Source organism: Zophobas morio, unplaced genomic scaffold, assembly GCF_036711695.1.
Source record: "Zophobas morio isolate AGI-343-1 ecotype UQ-CSIRO unplaced genomic scaffold, CSIRO_AGI_Zmor_V1 ptg000008l, whole genome shotgun sequence".
NCBI lineage: Eukaryota > Metazoa > Arthropoda > Insecta > Coleoptera > Tenebrionidae > Zophobas > Zophobas morio.
This window is the reverse complement of record NW_026972113.1, coordinates 14,482,364-14,504,314: the sequence shown is the minus strand read 5'-3', so window position 1 is coordinate 14,504,314 and position 21,951 is coordinate 14,482,364. Positions and strand designations below refer to the sequence as shown.

General features: G+C 33.9%; 1 protein-coding gene across 1 annotated transcript in view; it reads left to right on the top strand.

The window, feature by feature from the left end:
• The window catches only part of LOC135125443 (cyclic AMP response element-binding protein A-like), a 56,658-nt gene that overhangs the window by 29,494 nt on the left and 5,213 nt on the right, over positions 1-21,951 (top strand). The window contains exons 2-3 of the mRNA XM_064051075.1: positions 20,869-21,076; positions 21,127-21,602. Of these exons, the coding sequence (XP_063907145.1) occupies positions 20,869-21,076; positions 21,127-21,602 (684 nt within the window). The remainder of the gene's footprint in view (positions 1-20,868; positions 21,077-21,126; positions 21,603-21,951) is intronic.

Genomic DNA, 21,951 nt, shown 5'->3' with positions numbered 1-21,951 from the left:
GACAAAGCGTCAGCGTTGTTGTGAAGTCGACCCGCTCGGTGTTTGATCCTAAATTGGTACTGCTGTAGTCTTTCCAGCCAACGCGCTACTTGGCCCTCGGGATTCTTTATCCGCAGTAGCCACGAAAGGGCAGCGTGGTCGGTCCTGATCAGAAACTCCTGTCCGTATAGATACTTGTGGAAGTGGTTGACGGCTTTGACAATGGCTAGCAGTTCCTTCCTTGTGGCACAGTAATTTCTCTCTGGTTTGGAATGTAATTTACTAAAATATTCGATAACCCTTTCCTCCCCATCTTGTATCTGCGACAATACGGCCCCAACTCCCGAGTTACTCGCATCGGTATCGAGGACGAACATTCCTTTGTCCCTGGGGTAAGCCAAAATGGGGCTGGTGCACAAAGCCGTCTTCAGTCTCTTAAAGGCCATCTCACATGTACTGCTCCACTTGAAAGTCGCCTTCTGCTCCGTCAGTTGGTGTAACGGTGCTGCGATGTCGGCATACCCTTCTACAAATCGTCGGTAATATGTGCAGAGTCCCAAGAAGCTTCGTAGTTCATGCTTGTCTCTTGGTATGGGCCAATCCCGGATAGCAAGAACTTTCGTCGGGTTGGTTTCTATTCCTTTCTCCGACACGATATGGCCCAGGAACTCGACTCGTTTCTGGAAGAGTGAGCATTTCTTGGGATTTAGTTTCAAACGAGCGTTTTCCATTCGTTCTAGCACCTCCTCGAGATTCTTCAGATGGTCATCAAACGTTTTGCCCATAATCATGACGTCGTCGAGGTATACCAGACAGGTCTTCCATGTCAATCCTTTCAGCACCATCTCCATCAGACGCTCGAATGTTGCTGGCGCATTACATAATCCGAAGGGCATAACGGTGAAGTGATAGAGGCCACTTCCGGTGGAGAACGCAGTCTTTTCTTTGTCGTCCGGGTGCAAGCCTACTTGCCAGTAGCCACTCTTCAAGTCCAAGGTCGAAAACCACGCCGAGCCGGATAAGGTCGTCAAGGTATCGTCTATTCGAGGAAGGGGGTAACTGTCTTTCTTCGTGACGTCGTTCAGTTTCCTGTAATCGACGCAAAATCGGGTAGTCCCGTCCTTCTTGGTAACCAAGACTACTGGAGATGACCACGCGCTGTTGGATTCTTCAATTACCCCATCTCTCAACATGTTGTCCACGAGTTTTGTAGCTTCTTCTTGTTTGGCTAGGGGTAGTCTTCGAGGAGCCTGACGGATCGGTTGCGTGTCACCAGTGTTTATTCGGTGTTCTACGATGTTGGTCTTCCCGAATGGTTCCTCCTCTGAGGCGAAGACATTACGGTGCCTACGAATGAGTCCTTTGGCCAGTTTTCTCTCACGAGCAGACAGCTGGTCCCAGTTGACCTCCAAGCCTTTGGTATCCCCTTCCTTAGACTCATTCTCAACGTCTTCTTCCTCGCAGTTCAATACTCGGGCGACTGGCTCACACATTCCGATAATCTCCCCTTTTCTAATATTGACTGCATTGGGAAACACGTTTGCCACACGTAAGGGTATGTCACGATCGGTTTTGACTAGGGTGCTCGCTATCAGGAGCTTGTGGGTCGAGTCATGTGCCGGCTGCACCATCCCCAAACTGTATCCGGGGTTCGTCTCTACTCTGGCGGGGACGATGACTTCTGCATTACCATCTACCTTCGTTGTCTGACAGACCACTAGTCTGACTGTTGCAGCTTCCACATTCGGACGTCCCAACACAAATTCTTCGGCTCCGAAACGCAGAATTTTCTGTTCTGGGTCGATCATTAAACCATACCGGCTGATTAGGTCCATACCCAGAATGAAATCGTCAGCGATTTCCGCCACCAGAACTTCATGCTTTATTCGGAGTCGACCGAGCTCTACATTCACCACCGCTGTACCCAGAACCGGTGTTGTTTCTCCCGTGACCGTCTTCACATTCGTGGCGGTACGTACTGATTTAATTTGGCAATTTTGTAACCTGGATCTGCGTGCAAGGGACACTTCGGCTCCTGTGTCGATGATGATCTTCGATTCCCGTCCATTGATTTTTCCGCTGATTGTCGGACTATCGACGCTCCCCGCGATACTTCTAACCATTACAGTTGTTGGGGCTTCTCTTTTAGCAGCCAGTACGCGCCCCGAGGTACCGACTGCCTTTAGTTTTCCTGCTCCTGATGTAGACGAGGTCGCGGCTGCGATCTCCTCATCGGCCCTGGCGATCTAACACGGCAATCCCTCCTAACATGCCCTTGACGCCCACACCTGTAACATTCTAGGCGCCCTCCATGTTGTCTAGAACTGCCCGTCTTGATTTCGGCAATTATTTCGCGGGCGAATTTCTCAAAGTTCTCGCTCATTTTGTCGAGACTCTCTTGAATAGGGTTTACTTCGCCCTCAACCCCAATGCCTCGTATCTTAACGTTGGAACGAGGTGAGCTGTTGTATGCGGCGTCCACTTCTAACGCTCGAATCAGCGCCTCGGATGGTTTCTTGAACCCGGAGATTTGCAGGACTCTTCTTACCTCACTATCTCTTACGCCGTTTACGAAGGTTTCTGCTGCCAGTCTGTCTTGGAAGTCTTGCGGAGCTTCAGGATAGGCGAGGTGTACCAAACGTTTAACATCAGCCGCAAACTCCTGAAGAGATTCACTACTCTTCTGAATCCTAGATTTAAGCTGCGCTACGAAAACTTGCCGGAGGTGTTCATCTCCAAATCTGAGTTCGAGGGCGGTCGTCAAAGCGGTATAGTCCTTCTGGTTCTCTTCTGATAATGTCTGTAGAATCTCCAGGGCCGCACCTCGTAGTGCTACTACCAAAGCGGTCGCTTTCTGTTGGTCATTCCAGCTATTCGACAAGGCCGCAGCTTCAAATTGCTTCTTATAAGTAGTCCACGACGTCTGCCCATCGAAAATAGGGGGTTGAACTCTCACCGGACTGAATTCTGCAGGGGTCGCAATTGTAGGTCGTGGTGTTTGCAACCTTTCTTCGAGCTCCTTGATCTTGTTTTCCATTTCATTTCTCACCTCGTCCACTTCATTTCGCACGACTTGGAGGATTTCGCTTCGGCTGTTCAAAAGTGTAGTTTGCATAGCTTTTAAATTTTCTTCCATTATTCTTTGATTTTCTTCCATTATTCTGCGATCTTCTTTTCTATTTTCTTCCATTATTCTTCGATCTTCTTTTCTACTTTCTTCCATTATTCTTTGATTTTCGCTCAACATTTTCATCATTTTTGTCAGTTGTTCCTCCATGTTGGCTGTTTGCGCTCTTGTGGTAGTCGGCATAAAATTTTCTTCTAGAAACTTCTAGAGCCTTGACAGATGTCAATTCTCGAAGCCAATGTCAGGTGATGAAAGTCTAATTCCGTTATTCCACTCTTACCCCGGGAGAGAATTTTCTCGAAAGTTCACTTTGTTCCGGTCTCCCCTAGTAGCACCAACCAAATTCGAATCCCGATTTATTTCACAATTAATCCCACTCCTGACACCAGTGTTACGATTGACGGACGAATAATAAATCGGGTGTTGGTAAAACTCAAAAAATTTATTTCTTCAGGTCGAATTACAACACTATCTATTGCGACGAATATGTACAGAAATTATTCCGGCGCTCTCGACTGTCTTCACTGGATGAATGAATCCATTACCTACGGTCGCCTCTATTTAAACCCATAGTCTCTGATCGAGATCCTTCACGAACATCCATCGCGACTCCGCTTCGAGACTCCCCTGGACGCCGCTTCGAGACGCTCCAGACCTGTCTTTATGCGCCCGCCTCTCGGCCGTCAACAGCGATGATTCACCCATCAGCGCCGTGCGTACGTCCAGAAGGCTCTCGACCGCCATAGGCGTCGTACTGGGGCGGCGTAAGGGTGTATTTCGTAACAATATGTATCGAAAAATCGAGAAATCAGATCAAAAATCGAAAAAATAAATCCGGTAATCGAAAAATTGAAAAATCGCACACCGAAATACTGAAAAATGGAAGAATCTAAAAAATCCAAAACTGAAACATCGAAAAATTGAAAGATCTAAATACTGAAAAATTGAGAAATCGAAAAATTGAAAGATCTAAATTCTGAAAAATTGAGAAACCGAAAAATTGAAGAATTGAAAAATCGGGAAATCGAAACATCAAAAGATCGAATAATCGTAAAGTCCAAAAATTGAGAAATCGAAATGTGCCAAAATCGAAAAATCAAAAAGTTAAAAAATGGAAAAAATTAAATTAAAAATAATGAATCGAAAAATCGCGAAATTGAACAATAAAAAAATCGAAACATAGTAATCTCAATAAATCGAAAAATCGAAAAATTTTAAATATTGAAAAATCGAAAAATTGACAAACCGAAAAATTTTAAACCGAGAAGTCGAAAAGTCGAAAGGTCGAGAAAACGAAAAATCTAAAATTTTAAAAATTAAAATATCAAAAATCGAGAAATCAGAACATCACAAAAGCGATAAAGTAAAAATCCGGAAATCGAAAAATTGAAGAAACGTAATACATAGTGAAAAATCACAAACCGATATATCGAAAAATTGAAAAATGGAAGAAAAATTGAAAAATCCAAAACTAAAACATTGAAACATCTAAAAATTGAGAAATTGAAGTCATAAAATCAAGGTCGAAAAATTGAGAAATCAAAAGCCTTAAAAATTGGAAACTCGAAGAATTGAAAAATTGAAAAAATCCTAAATTTTTCGATTTTTCGATTAGATCCTTTTTACTTCTTTCCAATTTTTCGATTCATTATTTTTTTTTTTTCAATTTTCAAGTTGCTCGATTTTTAGTTTTCCACTGGTTCAAAAACTGAAACATCGAGAAATCGAAAAATCAAAAGATTCAGAAATCGGAAAATCGAAAAATTAAAAATGGAAAAATATAAAAATAAAAATAATAAATCGAAAAATCGCGAAACTGAACAATAAAAAAATCGAAAAATCGAAAGATTGAGAGAGAAATTGACTGAAGTATCGTAATACAAATTGAAAAATCACAAACCGAAACATTGAAAAATTGAAAAAAGGAAGAAAAATTGAGAAATCGAAAAGTCGTAAAATCAAGGTCCAAAAATTGAAAAATCAAAAGCTTCAATAACGGAAAAATCGAAATACATTTTTGAAAAATCCCAGAACTGAAATTTTGAAAAAATTAAAAAATGGAAAATAAATTGAAGAATCGAAAAATTAAAAAAAATCCATAATTTTACGATTTTACGCTTTCTCCATTCGATCCGTTTTTTCTTTCTGGTTTTTTGACCCATTAATTTTTTTCAATTTCCAAGATTCTCGATTTTTAGTTTTCCACTGCTTCAAAAATTGAAACATCCAGAAATCAAAAAGTCGAAAAATTGACAAATCGAAATAGGCCAAAATCGAATAATCAAAAAGTTAAAAATTGTAAAATAATAACGGCAAAAATCGCAAAATTGAACAATAAAAAAATTGAAACATCGTAATCTCAATAAATTGAGAAATCGAAAGATCGAGAATTTGAAAAATAAAAAACCCGAGTAATCAAAAGTAAAAAATTCAAAGAATTGAGATATCGAAGAACTGAAAAATTGAAATATCGAAGAAATGAAAAATCGAAAAATTAAGAAATATGTATCGAAAAATTGAGAAATCAGATCAAAAAACCGAAAAAATTAAAAATCCGGTAATCGAAATATTGAAGAATCATAATCAATATTGAAAAATCTCAGACCGAAACATCGAAAAATTGAAAAATGAAAGAAACATTGAAAAATCCAAAACTGAAACATGGAAAAATCGCAAATTTGAAGAATTGAAAAAGTAAAAAATCGGGAGATCGAATAGTCCAATTTTTCGATTCATTAATTTTTTCAAATTTTGAAGTTTCTCAATTTTTAGTTTTCCACTGCTTTAAAAACTGAAACATTGAGAAATCAAAACATCAAAAGATCCACAAATCGAAAAATCGAAAAATTAAAAATTGAAAAATGCATAATTAAAACTAATAAATCGAAAAATCGCCAAATTGAATAATCAAAAAATCGAAAAATTGAAAAATCAAAAAATCTGTTAAATCGAGAGGTCGAAAAATCGAAAAATCAAGACCTTGAACAATCTAAAATTTAAAAATTCGAAAAATTGAAATATCGAAGAACTGAAAAATCGAAAATTCTAATAATTTTAAATTGTAAAATTAAAATATCAAAAAATCAAGCGATAAAGTAAAAATCCGGAAATCGAAAAATTGAAGAAACGTAATACATAGTGAAAAATCACAAACCGATATATCGAAAAATTGAGAAATCGAAAGCCTTAAAAATTGAAAAATCGAAGAATTGAAAAATTGAAAAAATCCTTAATTTTTCGATTCATTATTTTTTTTTTCAATTTTCAAGTTGCTCGATTTTTAGTTTTCCACTGGTTCAAAAACTGAAACATCGAGAAATCGAAAAATCAAAAGATTCAGAAATCAGAAAATCGAAAAATTAAAAATGGAAAAATATAAAAATAAAAATAATAAATCGAAAAATCGCGAAACTGAACAATCAAAAAATCGAAAAATCGAAAGATTGAGAGAGAAATTGACTGAAGTATCGTAATACAAATTGAAAAATCACAAACCGAAACATCGAAAAATTGAAAAAAGGAAGAAAAATTGAGAAATCGAAAAGTCGTAAAATCAAGGTCCAAAAATTGAAAAATCAAAAGCTTCAATAACGGAAAAATCGAAATACATTTTTGAAAAATTCCAGAACTGAAATTTTGAAAAAATTAAAAAATGGAAAATAAATTGAAGAATCGAAAAATTAAAAAAAATCCATAATTTTACGATTTTACGCTTTCTCCATTCGATCCGTTTTTTCTTTCTAGTTTTTTGACCCATTAATTTTTTTCAATTTCCAAGATTCTCGATTTTTAGTTTTCCACTGCTTCAAAAATTGAAACATCCAGAAATCAAAAAGTCGAAAAATTGACAAATCGAAATAGGCCAAAATCGAATAATGAAAAAGTTAAAAATTGTAAAATAATAACGGCAAAAATCGCTAAATTGAACAATAAAAAAATTGAAACATCGTAATCTCAATAAATTGAGAAATCGAAAGATCGAGAATTTGAAAAATAAAAAACCCGAGTAATCAAAAGTAAAAAATTCCAAGAATTGAGATATCGAAGAACTGAAAAATTGAAGTATCGAAGAAATGAAAAATCGAAAAATTAAGAAATCAGATCAAAAAACCGAAAAAATTAAAAATCCGGTAACCGAAATATTGAAGAATCGTAATCAATATTGAAAAGTCGCAAACCGAAATATCGAAAAATTGAAAAATGAAAGAAACATTGAAAAATCCAAAACTGAAACATGGAAAAATCGAAAATTTGAAGAATTGAAAAAGTAAAAAATCGGGAGATCAAATAGTCCAATTTTTCGATTCATTAATTTTTTCAAATTTTGAAGTTTCTCAATTTTTAGTTTTCCACTGCTTCAAAACCTGAAACATCGAGAAATCAAAACATCAAAAGATCCACAAATCGAAAAGTCGAAAAATTAAAAATTGAAAAATGCATAATTAAAAATAATAATAGCGAATAATCCCGATATTGAATAATCAAAAAATCGAAAAATGGAAAAATCGAAAATTCTGATAATTTAAAAATTGTGAAATTAAAATATTAAAAAATCGAGAAATCAGAACATCACAAAATGTATAAAGTAAAAATCCAATCACAAACCGAAATATCGAAAAATTGAAAAATGAAAAAAAATGAAAAATCCAAAACTGAAACATGGAAAATTGAGAAATTGAAAAATCAAAAAGTAAAAACTCGGGAAAGCGAGTAGTCGAAAAATTGAAAATCGAAATACATACTGAAAAATCCCAAAATTGAAATTTTGAAAAAATTGAAAAATAGAAGATAAATTGAAGAATCGAAAAACTAAAAAATTCCATAATTTTTCGATTTTACATTTTCTCGAAGTCGAAAAATTGAGAAATCGAAATAGGCCACAATAGAAAAATTAAAAAGCTGAAAATCAAAAATATAAAATTAAGAATAATAAATCGAAAAATCGGGAAACTGAACAATCAAAAAATCGAAACATTGTAACTCAATAAATCGAGAAATCGAAATATTGACAATCCGAAAAATCTAAAACCGAGTTGAAAAATGGAAAGATCGAAAAATCAAAAACCCGAATAATCAAAATTAAAAAATTCAGAGAATTGAAATATCGAAGAACTGAACAATTGAAATAACGAAGAAATGAAAAATCGTTGAAGAATTGAAAAACTGAAAATCTAAAAAGTAAAATATCGGGAAATCGAATAGTCGAAAAATTTAAAATCGAAATACATACTGGAAAATTCCACAACTGAAATATATATCTAAAAAATTAAAAAATGATAAACTGAAGATTCGAAAAATTCCTTAATTTTTCGATATTATAATTTTTCAATTTTCAAGTTTCTCGGTTTTTAGTTTTCCACTGCTTCAATCCTTCTGTTCTTCACTAAACACTAAAAAAATTGGTCAAAGGTTATTTCGACAGAACTTCCCTCGCTCCTGAAGTAAAGTATAAGAAATCAAACTTTTTGATTGACCTATAAGAAACTTAAAAAAATAAATTCACGCATTCATTCGGGTAAAAACTCAATACAGAATCATAAACTACATGTGTAGGACTATGTTATTTCATACAATTTAAAACCCATTTACTATGTATCAACAATTTTGAAGTGACGTCATCACATTATTGGTGGGGATGATTACACATAGAGATTTAGACAATCGGTAAGTAAAAATCGTCGTTTTGTGTAGAAAACGCAAAATCCGCGTCTTCCCTCTCATCATTAGAACGAGACGGCCGATTTTTTCCCGATATCCGCGTTTGGTCACGGCCTGACTCACTAAAATCCGTCTTGCATCAGTCCTCTTGCATTCGAAAGGCTCATTCCAACCACCGGTTCGCAACAGGTCATCCGAGTTATCTAGAGATCGACGATGAAGTAATCGTTGCATCCAGAGGACCGATACAATATACAATGGCACATCTTGCAAGCGGTCGTGAAAGGCATCCTTTTTTCGAGCATTTTTCAACAAGTGTCAGATTCGCGATGGCCGTGACCATCCGGTGCTAAGCGCGGTCATCTAGCTAGATTCAGGTTGTTGACATCCGAAGAATTACAACGAGCCCGGGCCAAGGACTCGCCTGTTTGTGCGTATGCTTGAATTTTTCGCTAATAGCTATTACGCATCGCGTGTTTACATTGCCATATATTGATTGCGGGAGAGGTGAAAGACATCGTGTGGGCAAGAATTCCGACACCAAATTCGGCAACGTACGAAAACGCAGGTTTCCGACGAAATTTTGTTACTCATAACTCAAAAACGCCTCGACCCATCAACTTCAAACTTAGTACACGCAAAGTAGACCACTCCTGTGACACGCTATCCACTTTTTTATCCCTAAACGATCGATTATCATTCCCTCGTCACACTTTCGTCTTGCTCCTACAATATTATCTTATCTCGCGAACAACAGTACAACACACAACTCTTATTTGCATGCGTCGTTTTACGCGCTTTGTTTTATCTCCACCGTGTTTGTGTTTTGACTGTTTACGTTTTTTGCCAGACAGACAAACACCATCAGAAATCTATTGCTTGTCCCTTTTGTTCGTCGTCCAGACTTCCATTCAACTTTATAACGTTACCTGCACTGTAATTTACCTGTAGTGGCTACACTTCATACGCACACTAGATGCACAATTTAATTGTCAAGACTCACAGTAATGCTTGCAAGTTTACAGTTAGAGGCTCGTTACGCCGCAAAACTATGCGGACGTCGGATTTAAACTATGACAAAAGAATCGTTCAAGTAAAACGACCCTCTTCCTGCTAATATTACAATCGATGATGGTCCACTTTCTAAGATCGGGTCACGTGATCAATTAATCCGGCGGCCATGTTAATGGAGGCAATTAACTCCGAAAATTTAACAGTGTGAAACGTACTGTAGTTTAGAACGATTTATGTAAGTAGCCCTTCGCACGACTATATGTTATTACAAAATCGAGTGATTTATCCAGTCCGTATGCAAATCGGACGACTATAGTTTTAAACGATGTTATTGATATGTGCCCCCTTGGGTGTTTTATCTTGGTTTTGGGGCCCGCCTTAATTCCGGCGACCAATCGGAGCCGATTAAATAAATTTGAATATGTAGCGATGCCATTTATTGCCTAATTACCTCAGGTCGTTGCACTGCCAAAGGAAAAGCGACAAATTTGTTTAAGTAATGTTGGTAGCACCGTACGCTTGTAATGATTAGATTAAATAGGACCAATTAGAGATCGGTGACATAACCTCAACGGAATCGGGATTTTTGACCCTCCAGAGGAGACGCAAAGGTCGCTTTTGAATTTAAAATGGGACGTTTGATCGATTTCGATGTTTATATTTATGGACAAATTTGAATAGAGGGGTTAACGTACCGACGCTGACCGAACCATTAAAGATTTCTTAATTACGAGTTGATGCAACTTTTTAATTTATAACAACTATTCCACGCTACTTAAAGCTCAAACTCGCCATTAACAACTCCTCTAATATTGTTTTTATTCAACTGAGTAAATAACGCGTTGTAAAATCGAAACCCATAATAAACCTCCTAATTAGACCATAAATTAGCCTCCACGTTGTTGTTGTTGTTATTATTATTGTTATAGCTCGACCAAAAACGCTCATAACCTACAAATTGCGACACGCTTCATTGTTTTTGCGACGACGCAACACCCGGGAAGGTAAAAAACTGCGAAAATGCTCGTCTCCTGCAAAAAGGTGATGACGTCACACCGAGAAACATATAATTATTAATTCGTTATATGAACTTGCTGCAAATATTGTGTAATACAACCGGTTTTTACTTTCTGAGCGTAAGCTAAGGAAGTATCGTAATCAGGTCCATTGGACAACTGGTTACTTTTATATTGTTCGACGTTTCATGACCCATAGAGTACGAAAAAATAGGTCTCCCGTTTCCGCCTGTCCGAATTTGTATTAATTAGATAATAATCTCAGAAACTACGGGACCGATTGTTGTAAAATTTTAAATGTGTATTGGGGATATCGTTCAATTTTATAAAATAACTACGGTTACTTCCTGTATTACACTGGATCTACTATATATAATAAAAATATTAAATTCGCAAAATCAAGGCTAATTTTTCGAAAAATTGGCCAATTTTTTGGTGTCACAATTTTCCCTTTTTACTTTTTTTCGATTTTACAATTTTTTCGTATCAAAATTTTAAGTGATTTCGTTTTCTTTAATTTTTCCATTCTTCCATTTTTTAATGTTTCAGTTTCATAATTTCTCGTTTTTTTGTTTTTTTTTAATTCATAATTTTTCGTTTATCGGATATTTCAAATTTTCAATCTTTGATTTTTCAATTCCTCGGTTTTCCAATATTTTAATTTTCAATATTTCAATTTCGTTTTTTCAATTTTGCAATTTTTCAATTTTTAACTTCTTCAATTTTTAAAGTCCTTGATTTTATATTTTTAGATTTTTCAAAGTTTTCATTTTAGACTTTTTCGCTTTTTCATTATTATTTAAAGTTCCCATTTTATGATCCGAGAAGTTGAAAAATCGAAAACCAAAAAAAAAAAACGAAAAAGTAGAAATCGAAAAATTGCAAGTAGAAACACTGAAGAAACGGAAGATTGAAATATTGAAAAACTACAAACAACTTTAAAATGGAAAAAAATTAATCTGTCGGAAAATTGGAAAATCAAAAAATTGGAAAATAGAAAAATTATGGAATTTTGTTTTATTTTATTTTTATTTTATTTTATTTAACAGAGAAATTACAGAGTAGAGGAAAAAAAATCCTATGGGTACTCTATACAAATTAAACTAAACTTTAGAGTTAACTATTGAAGGTAACAAAATTATTACATATTACATATTTAAAATGAAAACTAAAACGAACAATCGAAAAATCTAGAAACTGAAAATCTAAAATTGAAAAAACGAAAAATTAAAAAATCTAAAATTTGAAAAAACGAAAAATTGAAAACTCAAAAATTGCAATCGAAAAATTTGAAAATTTTATATTGAAAAAATAAAAAAAATCGAAAAATTGGAAACCGAAAAAGTCAAAAATTCAAAAAGTTGAAAATTTCACACCGAAAAAAAAGAAAAATTGTAAAATTTGAATATTTAGAAACACCCAAAAGTTCAAAAACTGAAAAACTGAAGTTAAAAAAACAAAAAATTATAGAATTAGAACAGAAAAATCGAAAAATTGAAAAATTCAAAATCCGAGAAATTTTAAATCGAAAAATTGCAAATCGAAAAACTGAAGAATTTAAAAATTCAAGTTAAAAAGTTGAAAAACCAAAAATTAAAAAATCTAAAATTTGAAAAAGCGAACAATTGAAAACTAAAAAATTGCAATCGAAAAATTGGAAAATCGAAAAATTTGAAAATTTTATATTGAAAAAATAAAAAAAATCGAAAAATTGGAAACCGAAAAAGTCAAAAATTCAAAAAGTTGAAAATTTCACACCGAAAAAACAAAAAATTGTATAATCAGAACAGAAAAATCGAAAAATTGTAAAAATAAAAAAAATAAAGAAAATCGAAAAATTCAAAACCCGAGAAATTTTAAATCAAAAAATTGCAAAATTTAAAAATTGATAAATTCAAAAGTTGGAAAATTCGAAAAATTGCAAATCGAAAAACTGAAAGTCAAAAATTTGAAAAACCAAAAATTGAAAAATCGAGAAACTGAAAAATCGAAAATTGGAAAATCCACAAATTGTAAAATGAAAAATGAAAAATTGAAAAAATAAAGACAACAAGAAACCGAAACGAAAAATTGAAAAATCCAAAAAGTGAAATTGAAGAAACAAAATTATAAAAATTTGAAGAAATGAAAAATTCAAGAATCGATATATGTATATTAGAAAAATATAAAAGTGGGAAAGCGAAAAATTAAGAAATCTAAAATTTGAAAATCCAAAAATTATAAAATCAAAACATTGAAAAACGAAAAATTGAAAAAATAAAGAAAATAGGAAACCGAAACAAAAAATTGAAGAAATGAAAACTTGAAAAAAACAAAAACTGAAGAATTGAAAAAATTGAAACTGAAAAGGCAAAAAATTATAAAATCAAAAAATTGTAAAAATCAAGAAAATAAAAACCCGAAACGAAAAATTTGAAGAAATGAAAAATTCAAGATTCGACTTGTGTATTAAAAAAAAACAAAAAATTGAAAAACTGCAAAATTTAAAAATCGAAGAAACAAAAAAATTGAAAAAACAATATAAACTCGGAATATGAAAAAATTGTGAAAATAAAGGCAATAAAAAACCGAAACGAAAATTTTGAAGAATTGAAAAATTAAAAATTGACAGTTGAAGAAAGTTTAAATTGAAAAATTGCAAAATTTTAAACTTAAGAAACAAAAAAAAAGAAAATTTGAAGAAATGAAAACTTTAAAAATCGAAAAATTGTAAAAAGGAATAAAATAAAAACCCGAAACGAAAAATTTGAAAAAATGAAAAATTCAAGAATCGACAATTGTATTAAAAAAAATAAAAATTGAAAACTCGAGGAATTTTAACTTGAAAAATTGCAAAGTTTAAAAATCGAAGAAACAAAAAATTGAAAAAAGCAAAATATAAAATCGAATCTTTAAAAAACCGAAAAAATTGTGAAAATAAAGAAAATAAAAAAGCAAAACGAAAAATTTGAAGAAATAAAAAATTAAAAATTGAAAGTTCAAGAAAGTTTAAATTGAAAAATTGCAAAATTTTAACTTAAGAAGCAAAAAAAAAAGAAAAATTGAAGAAATGAAAACTTGAAAAATCCAAAAATTGAAACTGGCTACAAAATATTACAAAATCGGGAAATTATAAAAAGGAAGAAAATAAAAACCCGAAACGAGAAATTTGAAGAAATCAAAAACTGAAGAATCGACAATTGTATTAATAAAAATAAAAATTGAAAAAATTAAAAAATTGAAACTGAAAAGACAAAAAAATTATAAAATCGAAAAATTGTAAAAATCAAGAAAATAAAAACTCGAAACGAAAAATTTGCAAAAACAAAAAATTAAAAATTGAAAGTTCAAGAAATTTTAAATTGAAAAATTGAAGACAAAAAATTGAACAAAAATTAAAATTGGAAAAACAAAAAAATCGCAGTTTTTTTATAATTTTAAAAAAGCGGGATTTGTTGGTCCGAATTTCAGGTCCCAGAAAAGCTCCGTCGAAATAACCTTCGACCAATTTTAGTAGTGCTATTTTCAGTTCGCCACCCCCGAAAGTAGGACGAGCCGCCCCTGCCTGCGTCATTGATTCGCCTCCACTCACACGGGCGTCACGTTGTTATTGTCGCGTCAGGTCTAATGCTTGTTTTTAGCAGAAAATTTAATCTCGTGCCGCCTCCTTAACACCCCTGCCTGTCGCAAATTCTGAAGCCACCCCCGTAAAACGTCGTGTAGACGCAGTTGGCGGTGTGTGGCGGCTCGTAAAATCGGAGGCGGCGAACGCTCGCACGGCTTAATCGAATCTGCCCTAAATAGAAAACCTGGATTTATGGCGAGCCTGCGGAGATTCGTTTTTTAGAGTCTCGCAGGCATGATCAACACGAAAAACAAACCGTCCACTGGAGAATTCATTGTAGGAAATCGATCAAATAATAATCGAAACAGTTTTTGTGTGTGTGATGTAATGTGGCTCTGATAAGAGTAACGAAAAATCATCGTCCGTCTCGGATTTATGCCAATTGCGCCTCTCCACTCCATCTTTTGTAACTCTCGCACCGTTCCCTGAATCCAAACCTCCGATTAACCACGACACGAATTCGAATTCGTAAGTCATGCTCACAAATCGCCATTTGTCGGTCTAACACACACATAGAATCCTGCACCACGAATTGACCTTGCAATTTGTCGTGGTATTGTGCATTTATATTCGCAAGTGAAATAAAACGACAATGAACACGTCGCATTCAACGAGCGATCTCTGAAAGGGGGGCTTTCGCAACGACACCGTCGACGATAAATTCTTCGGAGATTTTCAGTCACGAACGATTCCGTGTGGGAATGTTCTTATTCGCTGGGTTGAGCGTCCTGCGGACGACTTTAAAAAACCCATCCGATGGATTCGATGGGTGTGGACGTGTTTTCCTCGTTGGTATTCGCAGAGCGCTACGTGATGTCAACGCACTGTTCGGTAATATTATTATTTCACCGGCGCATCCACCAGAAATTACCAAGGGCGGGGTGGAATCGACGTCATTTTTTAATTAGCGAGTAGTGGAAATTGTTGACTGACGTCATGCGTGGCGCTTGCGCTTCTCTCTTTTCCTATATAACAACACAACAGATTCAATTCACAATAAAACTTGCCGTTATCTTTCGCCCAACATTCGATAAGCCGATGCAACACGTGGGCGCTTTGTTTTTATCGACATTCGCCAATTATACGTACCCTCGTCCGTGTTTTCCGCCCCGCTTTATTAATGTATTCAGTCGGCACACGTGCTTCCAATACGTCGAATGCTTCTCGGTATTAGGTGTCCGATAAGAAAACCTCATCAATTTTTTATCGACACAATTATTCGAAAACTGGATCGTAATCGTGCCTTTAAACATTTTTAAAAGCATTAGTAAAATATTTCGAACAATCTAAAAGCCATTTCACGATGCAACCGCGATAAGTTTAATTATTTTCCCGACAGTGGCGTACGATTCGACTTAAGTACCTGTTGCGAAGTAGTCGAATGTTATTAAAATAAGTCAAAGCGTTTTACGACGCATTGAATTTGTACTAACTGATAAAAAATTTATTGCCGCACACAACGTTAAATTGTCTTCGACCATAAACGTGCAAATACAATTACGGCAAGCCAAAAGTCCACGAAATTGAAATTTTATAGTTGGAGATTTCGTATGCCGTACGAAGAGATTGTCCTATGTTAATAACTTTCATTATCGTAAATAATGGAGAGGTAATGCATCCGTTTATTTACCGACCCACACGATCATGAAAAATGCACCGCGGCCTAGATACTACCCGATCAATTTCTGGTCAGTTCGATAAAGCAAGGAATATTTGAGGTTCACTCAAACTCAACTGTTTCCACGACGAAAATAATTTTTGTTGTATCTGACACCTGACTCCACTGTGTTACTTAATCGTCACAAAATGCGATAAGATTAGAAATAATCCGGCTGAATAACTGAATGTGGCTATAAGACAACGCGAAAATCAACTCATTATTATTAAATAAACATAAATTCAACGTAATCCACTCACTTTACAAACAACAAATTAAAACAAGTAAATTTATTTTTATTAATTTCATAATCTCTCTATAACCTACGTTGTACGTAAACGTAAAAACAACGCTACGTTTTATCCACAGTTTTAACTTTAATTTGGCCGACTTGATCAAAATAATTTAAATCGTTTCAAAATAAACGTAAATCCGGCTTAATCGGCTCGTCAATTAAGATTGTGAATTAACATATGTTTTATTTTGTAAACAACGTCGTAAACTTAGAATAAATAACGTCCTTAAAACAAGTAAATTTATTGTTTTTTATTTCGTAATTTATGTCAGCGCGATTCCCTGTAAATGTAATAAATACGTGGAAAAGTATTATCGATATTTTAACATATTACACAATTCAAGGCGAAAGGAAAACATTTTAAAATCAACGTAAATTCGACGTGTATTAGTCACCAGTCGAGAACGTCAGTGAACATACGTTAAACCCACGTTAAATGAACGTATATTTAGTGCTTCTTTGATACTAATTATATATTATATAAATTAATGAATCGAAAAATTGGAAAGAAGAAAAAACAAATTGAATCGAAAATGGATTAGTGCAGTGTAGGTAGATAAGATTGATTGTGCCAAATGACGTACCCCCTAAGAAAATAGGGCGGGTGGGCGGGGCTAAAACTTGCTCATAAAACTAGTAAAGGTAAATTTAGAGCCACCCACCTCCTTTCTCCATTTGACTGACTTGTTTTATTTAGTGTAAAATGGAAATTGAAAAATAACACTATTGTATTCTCAAAATTTGTTGGGAAAATGAAGTGAGCCGTCCCTGATTTATTCAATAAAATAAATTGACTCATTTAGTCATTTTTTTGAGGCACCTGTTTAGGCAAATCTAAAAAATATGAATGCAGTGATAAATCATAAGTAAAAACTCATCATATTTTGGGTAGAATTTATTCAACAATATTTTGGGGTTACGTCATAAGTTTTTTAAGGAGAATGAGTAAATATATTTTGATCAAAAATTTATCATGCTTATGATAACTTTAAAACATCTCCAAGATTTCAAAGCGTTCGGTTTTGCAGATTGAAAACTAAATTGCAAAATGTTTTATAATTTTGATTTTTTCTCAAAAAATCTGGACCTATTTCTTCGTACTTTAGGGGCCATGAAAGGTCGAGAAAACATAAAAGTAGAAAGTCGATACGCTCAGGAAGTAAAAATCGAAAAGAGAAGTTGAAACATCGAGAAATGGTAACATCAAAAAACTGAAAAATCGAAAACTTAAAAATTCGACACATCAAAAAATCGAAAAATTGATAAATTTAAAATTCGAAAATTGAAAAATCGAGAAACTGAATCATTCCAAAGCTCAAACGACGAAAAATTGGATTATTGAAAAATTGGAAAATTAAGAATATAAAAGTTTCACATAAAAAAAATCGAATTGAAAAGTGGAAAAATGTATAACCGAGAAGTCACGAAATCGAAACACCAAAAAATCGAAAAATTGAATTGATAAATCTAAAATTTCAAACGTCGAAAAATTGAAGAATGGAAAATTTGAAAACTCGTGAAATTGAACTGAAAAATTGGACAATGGAAGAATTGGGAAATCGAAATAGGCCAAAATCGCAATCGAAAGTTAAGAATTGAAAAATTTGAAATAAAAAAAAATCGAACAATTTAAAAATCTAACAATCTAAAAATCGGGAACTCTATAATTTAATAACTTGATAAATTAGGATAACCAAAAATTGAAAATAGAGAAATCGGAACATCAAACGATTGAAAAATTCAAGAATTCAAAAATCCAAAAATTTAAAAGTCGAAAAATCGAAAACCCGAGAAATCAAAAATCGAAAAATTCAAAAAGTAAAAAATCGAGAACTCAAAAAGGCGAATACAGCAAAATTAAAAAGCGGAAGAAAATTGAAGAATTGAAAAATTAAAAGATCCCAAAACTGAAATATCGAAAATTTAAAAATTCGAAACATCAAAAAATTGGAAATTCAAAAAACTCGAAAACTAGAAATCAAGAATTGAAAAATTAAAATATCGCAACATCGAAAAACCGAGAAATCGAAAATCTGAAAAATGGGGAAATTGAAAATTTGAAATGAGTCAAAATAGAAAAATCGGAAAATTTAGAACCGAAAAGTCAGAAATTGAAAGATCGGGTAATTAAAACATCAAAAAACTGAAAAATTGAAACAGAAATATCGAAGAACTGAAAACTCGAAAAATTTAGAAATCGAGAAATTGAAATTCAAAAATCTAAAATTAAAAGTGAAAGAATCAAGAAATCCAAAATCCAAAAATTAAAACATCTAAAAATTGAAAAGTGAACAATCGAATCGAAAATTTGAAACATTCCAAAACTGAAACGGCGAAAAATTGGAAAATTCAAAAATTGGCAAATCGCAAAACTGAAAAATCGAAGAAATTTAAACATCAAAAAATTGAAAATTTAAAATTCCGAAAAATATAGAAGAACTAAAAACTTGAACAATCTAGAAATTTAAAAAATTGAAAAATTGAAAACCGAGAAATTGGCACATCTAAAAATCGAAAAATTCAAAAATCTAAAATTTAAAAGTCCAAAAATCGGAAAATTGAATCGAAAATCTGAAAAATCGAGAAATTAAAATATTCCAAAACTGAAAGCACGAAAAATTGGAAATTCCGAAAAATATAGAAGAACTAAAAACTTGAACGATCTAGAGATCTAAAATTTAAAAAATTGAAAAATGAAAATACCGAAAAATTGAAAACCCAGAAATTGGCACATCTAAAGAATCGAAAAATCAAAAATCTAAAATTTGAAAGTCCAAAAATCGGAAAATTGAATCGAAAATCTGAAAAACCGAGAAATTGAAACATTCCAAAACCGAAATGACGAAAAATTGGAAAATCGAAATAAGTCAAAATTTTTAAAATTGAAAAATTTGAACACAAAAATATCGAAAAATCTAAAATTTAAAAATCGAACAATCTAAAAATCGAGAAATCGGAACATCAAACAATTGAAAAAAGAAAAAAGAAATCGAAATAGTCCAAAATCGAAAAACTGGAAAATTAAGAATTGAAAAATTTCTAATAAAAAAATCGAAGAATTGATAAATCTAAAATTTAAAAATCGAGAAACTGAAAAAGTAAAAGTCGAGAACTCAAGAAGTCGAAAAACTGAAGGATCGAAATATTGAAAAATCCTAAAACTGACATATAGCAAAATTGAAAAGTCGAAGAATAAATTGAAGAATTGAAAAATTAAAAGATCCCAAATCTGAAACATCGAAAAGCCGAGAAATTGAAAATCTGAAAAATGGAGAAATTGAAAATTTGAAATGGGCTCAAACCGAAAAATCGGAAAATTGAGGATTAAACAATTGAAATTAAGAAAAATCGGAAAATCCAAAAATCTAGAACCGAAAAGCCAAAAATCGAAGGATCGAGAAATTTAAACATCAAAAAACTAAGTTGAAATTTTTTTTAACTGAAACAAAAATATCGCAGAACTGAAAACTCGAGAAATTGAAATTGAAAAATCTAAAATTTAAAAGTCAAAAAATCAAGAAATCCAAAATTTAAAAAATCTAAATCGAACAATTGAATGGAAAATCTGAAACATTCCAAAACTGAAACGACGAAAAATTGGGAAATTTAAAAATTGGCAAATCGCAAAACTGAAAAATCGAAAGATCTAAAACTGAGAAGTCGAAAAATCTAGAAATTTAAACATCAAAAAACTGATAATATAAGATTCCGAAAAATATAGAAGAACTAAAAACTCGAACAATATAAAGACCTAAAATTTAGAAAATTGAAAAACTAAAATAACGAAAAATCGGAAAGTTGAATCGAAAATCTGAAAAATCGAGAAATTGAAACATTCCAAAACTGAAATGACGAAAAATTGGCAACCACATTTTTGTCGAAAGTTTTAGCAAACCAACATTTGTTTAATTTTTTTTTAAGATGACGTCATTAAATTTCCGAATGGGATGAAAGAACTTTTACTTATTCAGTAAGAAAAATCCTGCTCTTTTGACGTGACCCTGCGATGTCACGTACTATAAGCCACAACGAGATAGAAAGTGGTAATGTTTATGGATAATGTCCATGTCACCGGAATTATTACGATTCATTCATTTTAACGATCCGCTGAAATCCCATTCATGTAAATTACCGTGGACTCTGGAACTCTGGCAAATTTAAATCAGCTTTATCTGGATCCCAATCTTTGGACCTTCCGTGACTTCGACGATAAATTCCACCTTGTTCACAAATTCCTCAACCCGTCCTAAACCTAACGGAAATCCTCCGAAAGCCTCCTCGAGTGGGATTCGGGCCCCCTCAATTTCTTTGACATTGAAGAAGCCGCGAGGGCAAGGTGAAGGTTTCGACAGTCACAAGCGTGGAGAATGCGGAGATCGTTGACTCCGAGATTCGCGTATACCTGGTTGTCTATTCAGAGCCCCTCGAAATATTTCCTCGACGCCCTTCGTACCGATATACTCGCTTTTATTATTATTTTAGTTATTCGCCTGGTCTAATTCCTGTTCTCTCTTCCAGACCATGCAGGAAGTGCTACGTTTGAACGCCTCCGGAGACGTCGAATGGAGCTACATGGAGAAGGACATCCCCGCGGTTATCATCCACGACAGACTCATGACGGATGCGGCCTTGGGCACCAGACCCATCAAAACCGAACATTCGTACAGCTTGGCCTCGGATGGAGACTCCCTTCCCGATTCGCCCATATCACACAACAAACTAGAAGGTAACGAGAATTCTGCAAGGGCTTCAGGCTCTAACCCACTTTACCCGCAGACATGGAAGACGAATGCTTTCCCGCGATCCCATTAAACACAGCATGCGAAAGGCTAACGAACGAAGCGATAACGATAAAAGATGAGCCTTTAAGCGAAACCGACAGCACGCACTCTTCCTGCCCTTCGTCGCCCCATTCGAGCTTCATGAACACGAGCGAGCTGCACTTCGACGTGGACATGAAGAGCACCCAGTCGATCTTAAAACAGGCCAACATTATGATCAGTTCCCCGCACAACGTCATACCTCAGAGGATACAAGTGCCCAAACTAAATATTAAGATCGAACCGGGGACCGGCTTCCACTTGCCGCCGACGCCGCCGTCGTGTAGCAGTAGCGAGGACAGCGAGGACAACGCCACCATATCGCAGCCGCCGTCCCCGAACGTGAGGAAGAACGCCGCCAACAGGGTTGTGATCAACCACCACACGAGCACCCGCCAGCCCATACACACCCCCCTGATCAGCAGCCAACCGGTAAGGTTTTGGCGCGTCGAGTGCCAACTTGAAGACGCCTTAGATTAGTTCTATAATTACTAAATAAACAAAAAATGAAGTTGCGTTCAAGATATACATGTCATTTGACGGTGACATTTTTATCGCACTTTTACTTGATAATATTTTTTGTAAAGAATAATAATATACTTTATTGATAACTATGAGATATGGACTTCGGTTAGTCATCATGTGCTTTAAATTATTTTTTGCACACTATACTGGTGTAAAATTGTCAGAAAAAGAAAGTGTCATTAAAAAAATACATTTTTGTAAAGTAATTGTGATCAAATTCAAGGCAGGTTCATTACCCACTACTATGAAAAAAATT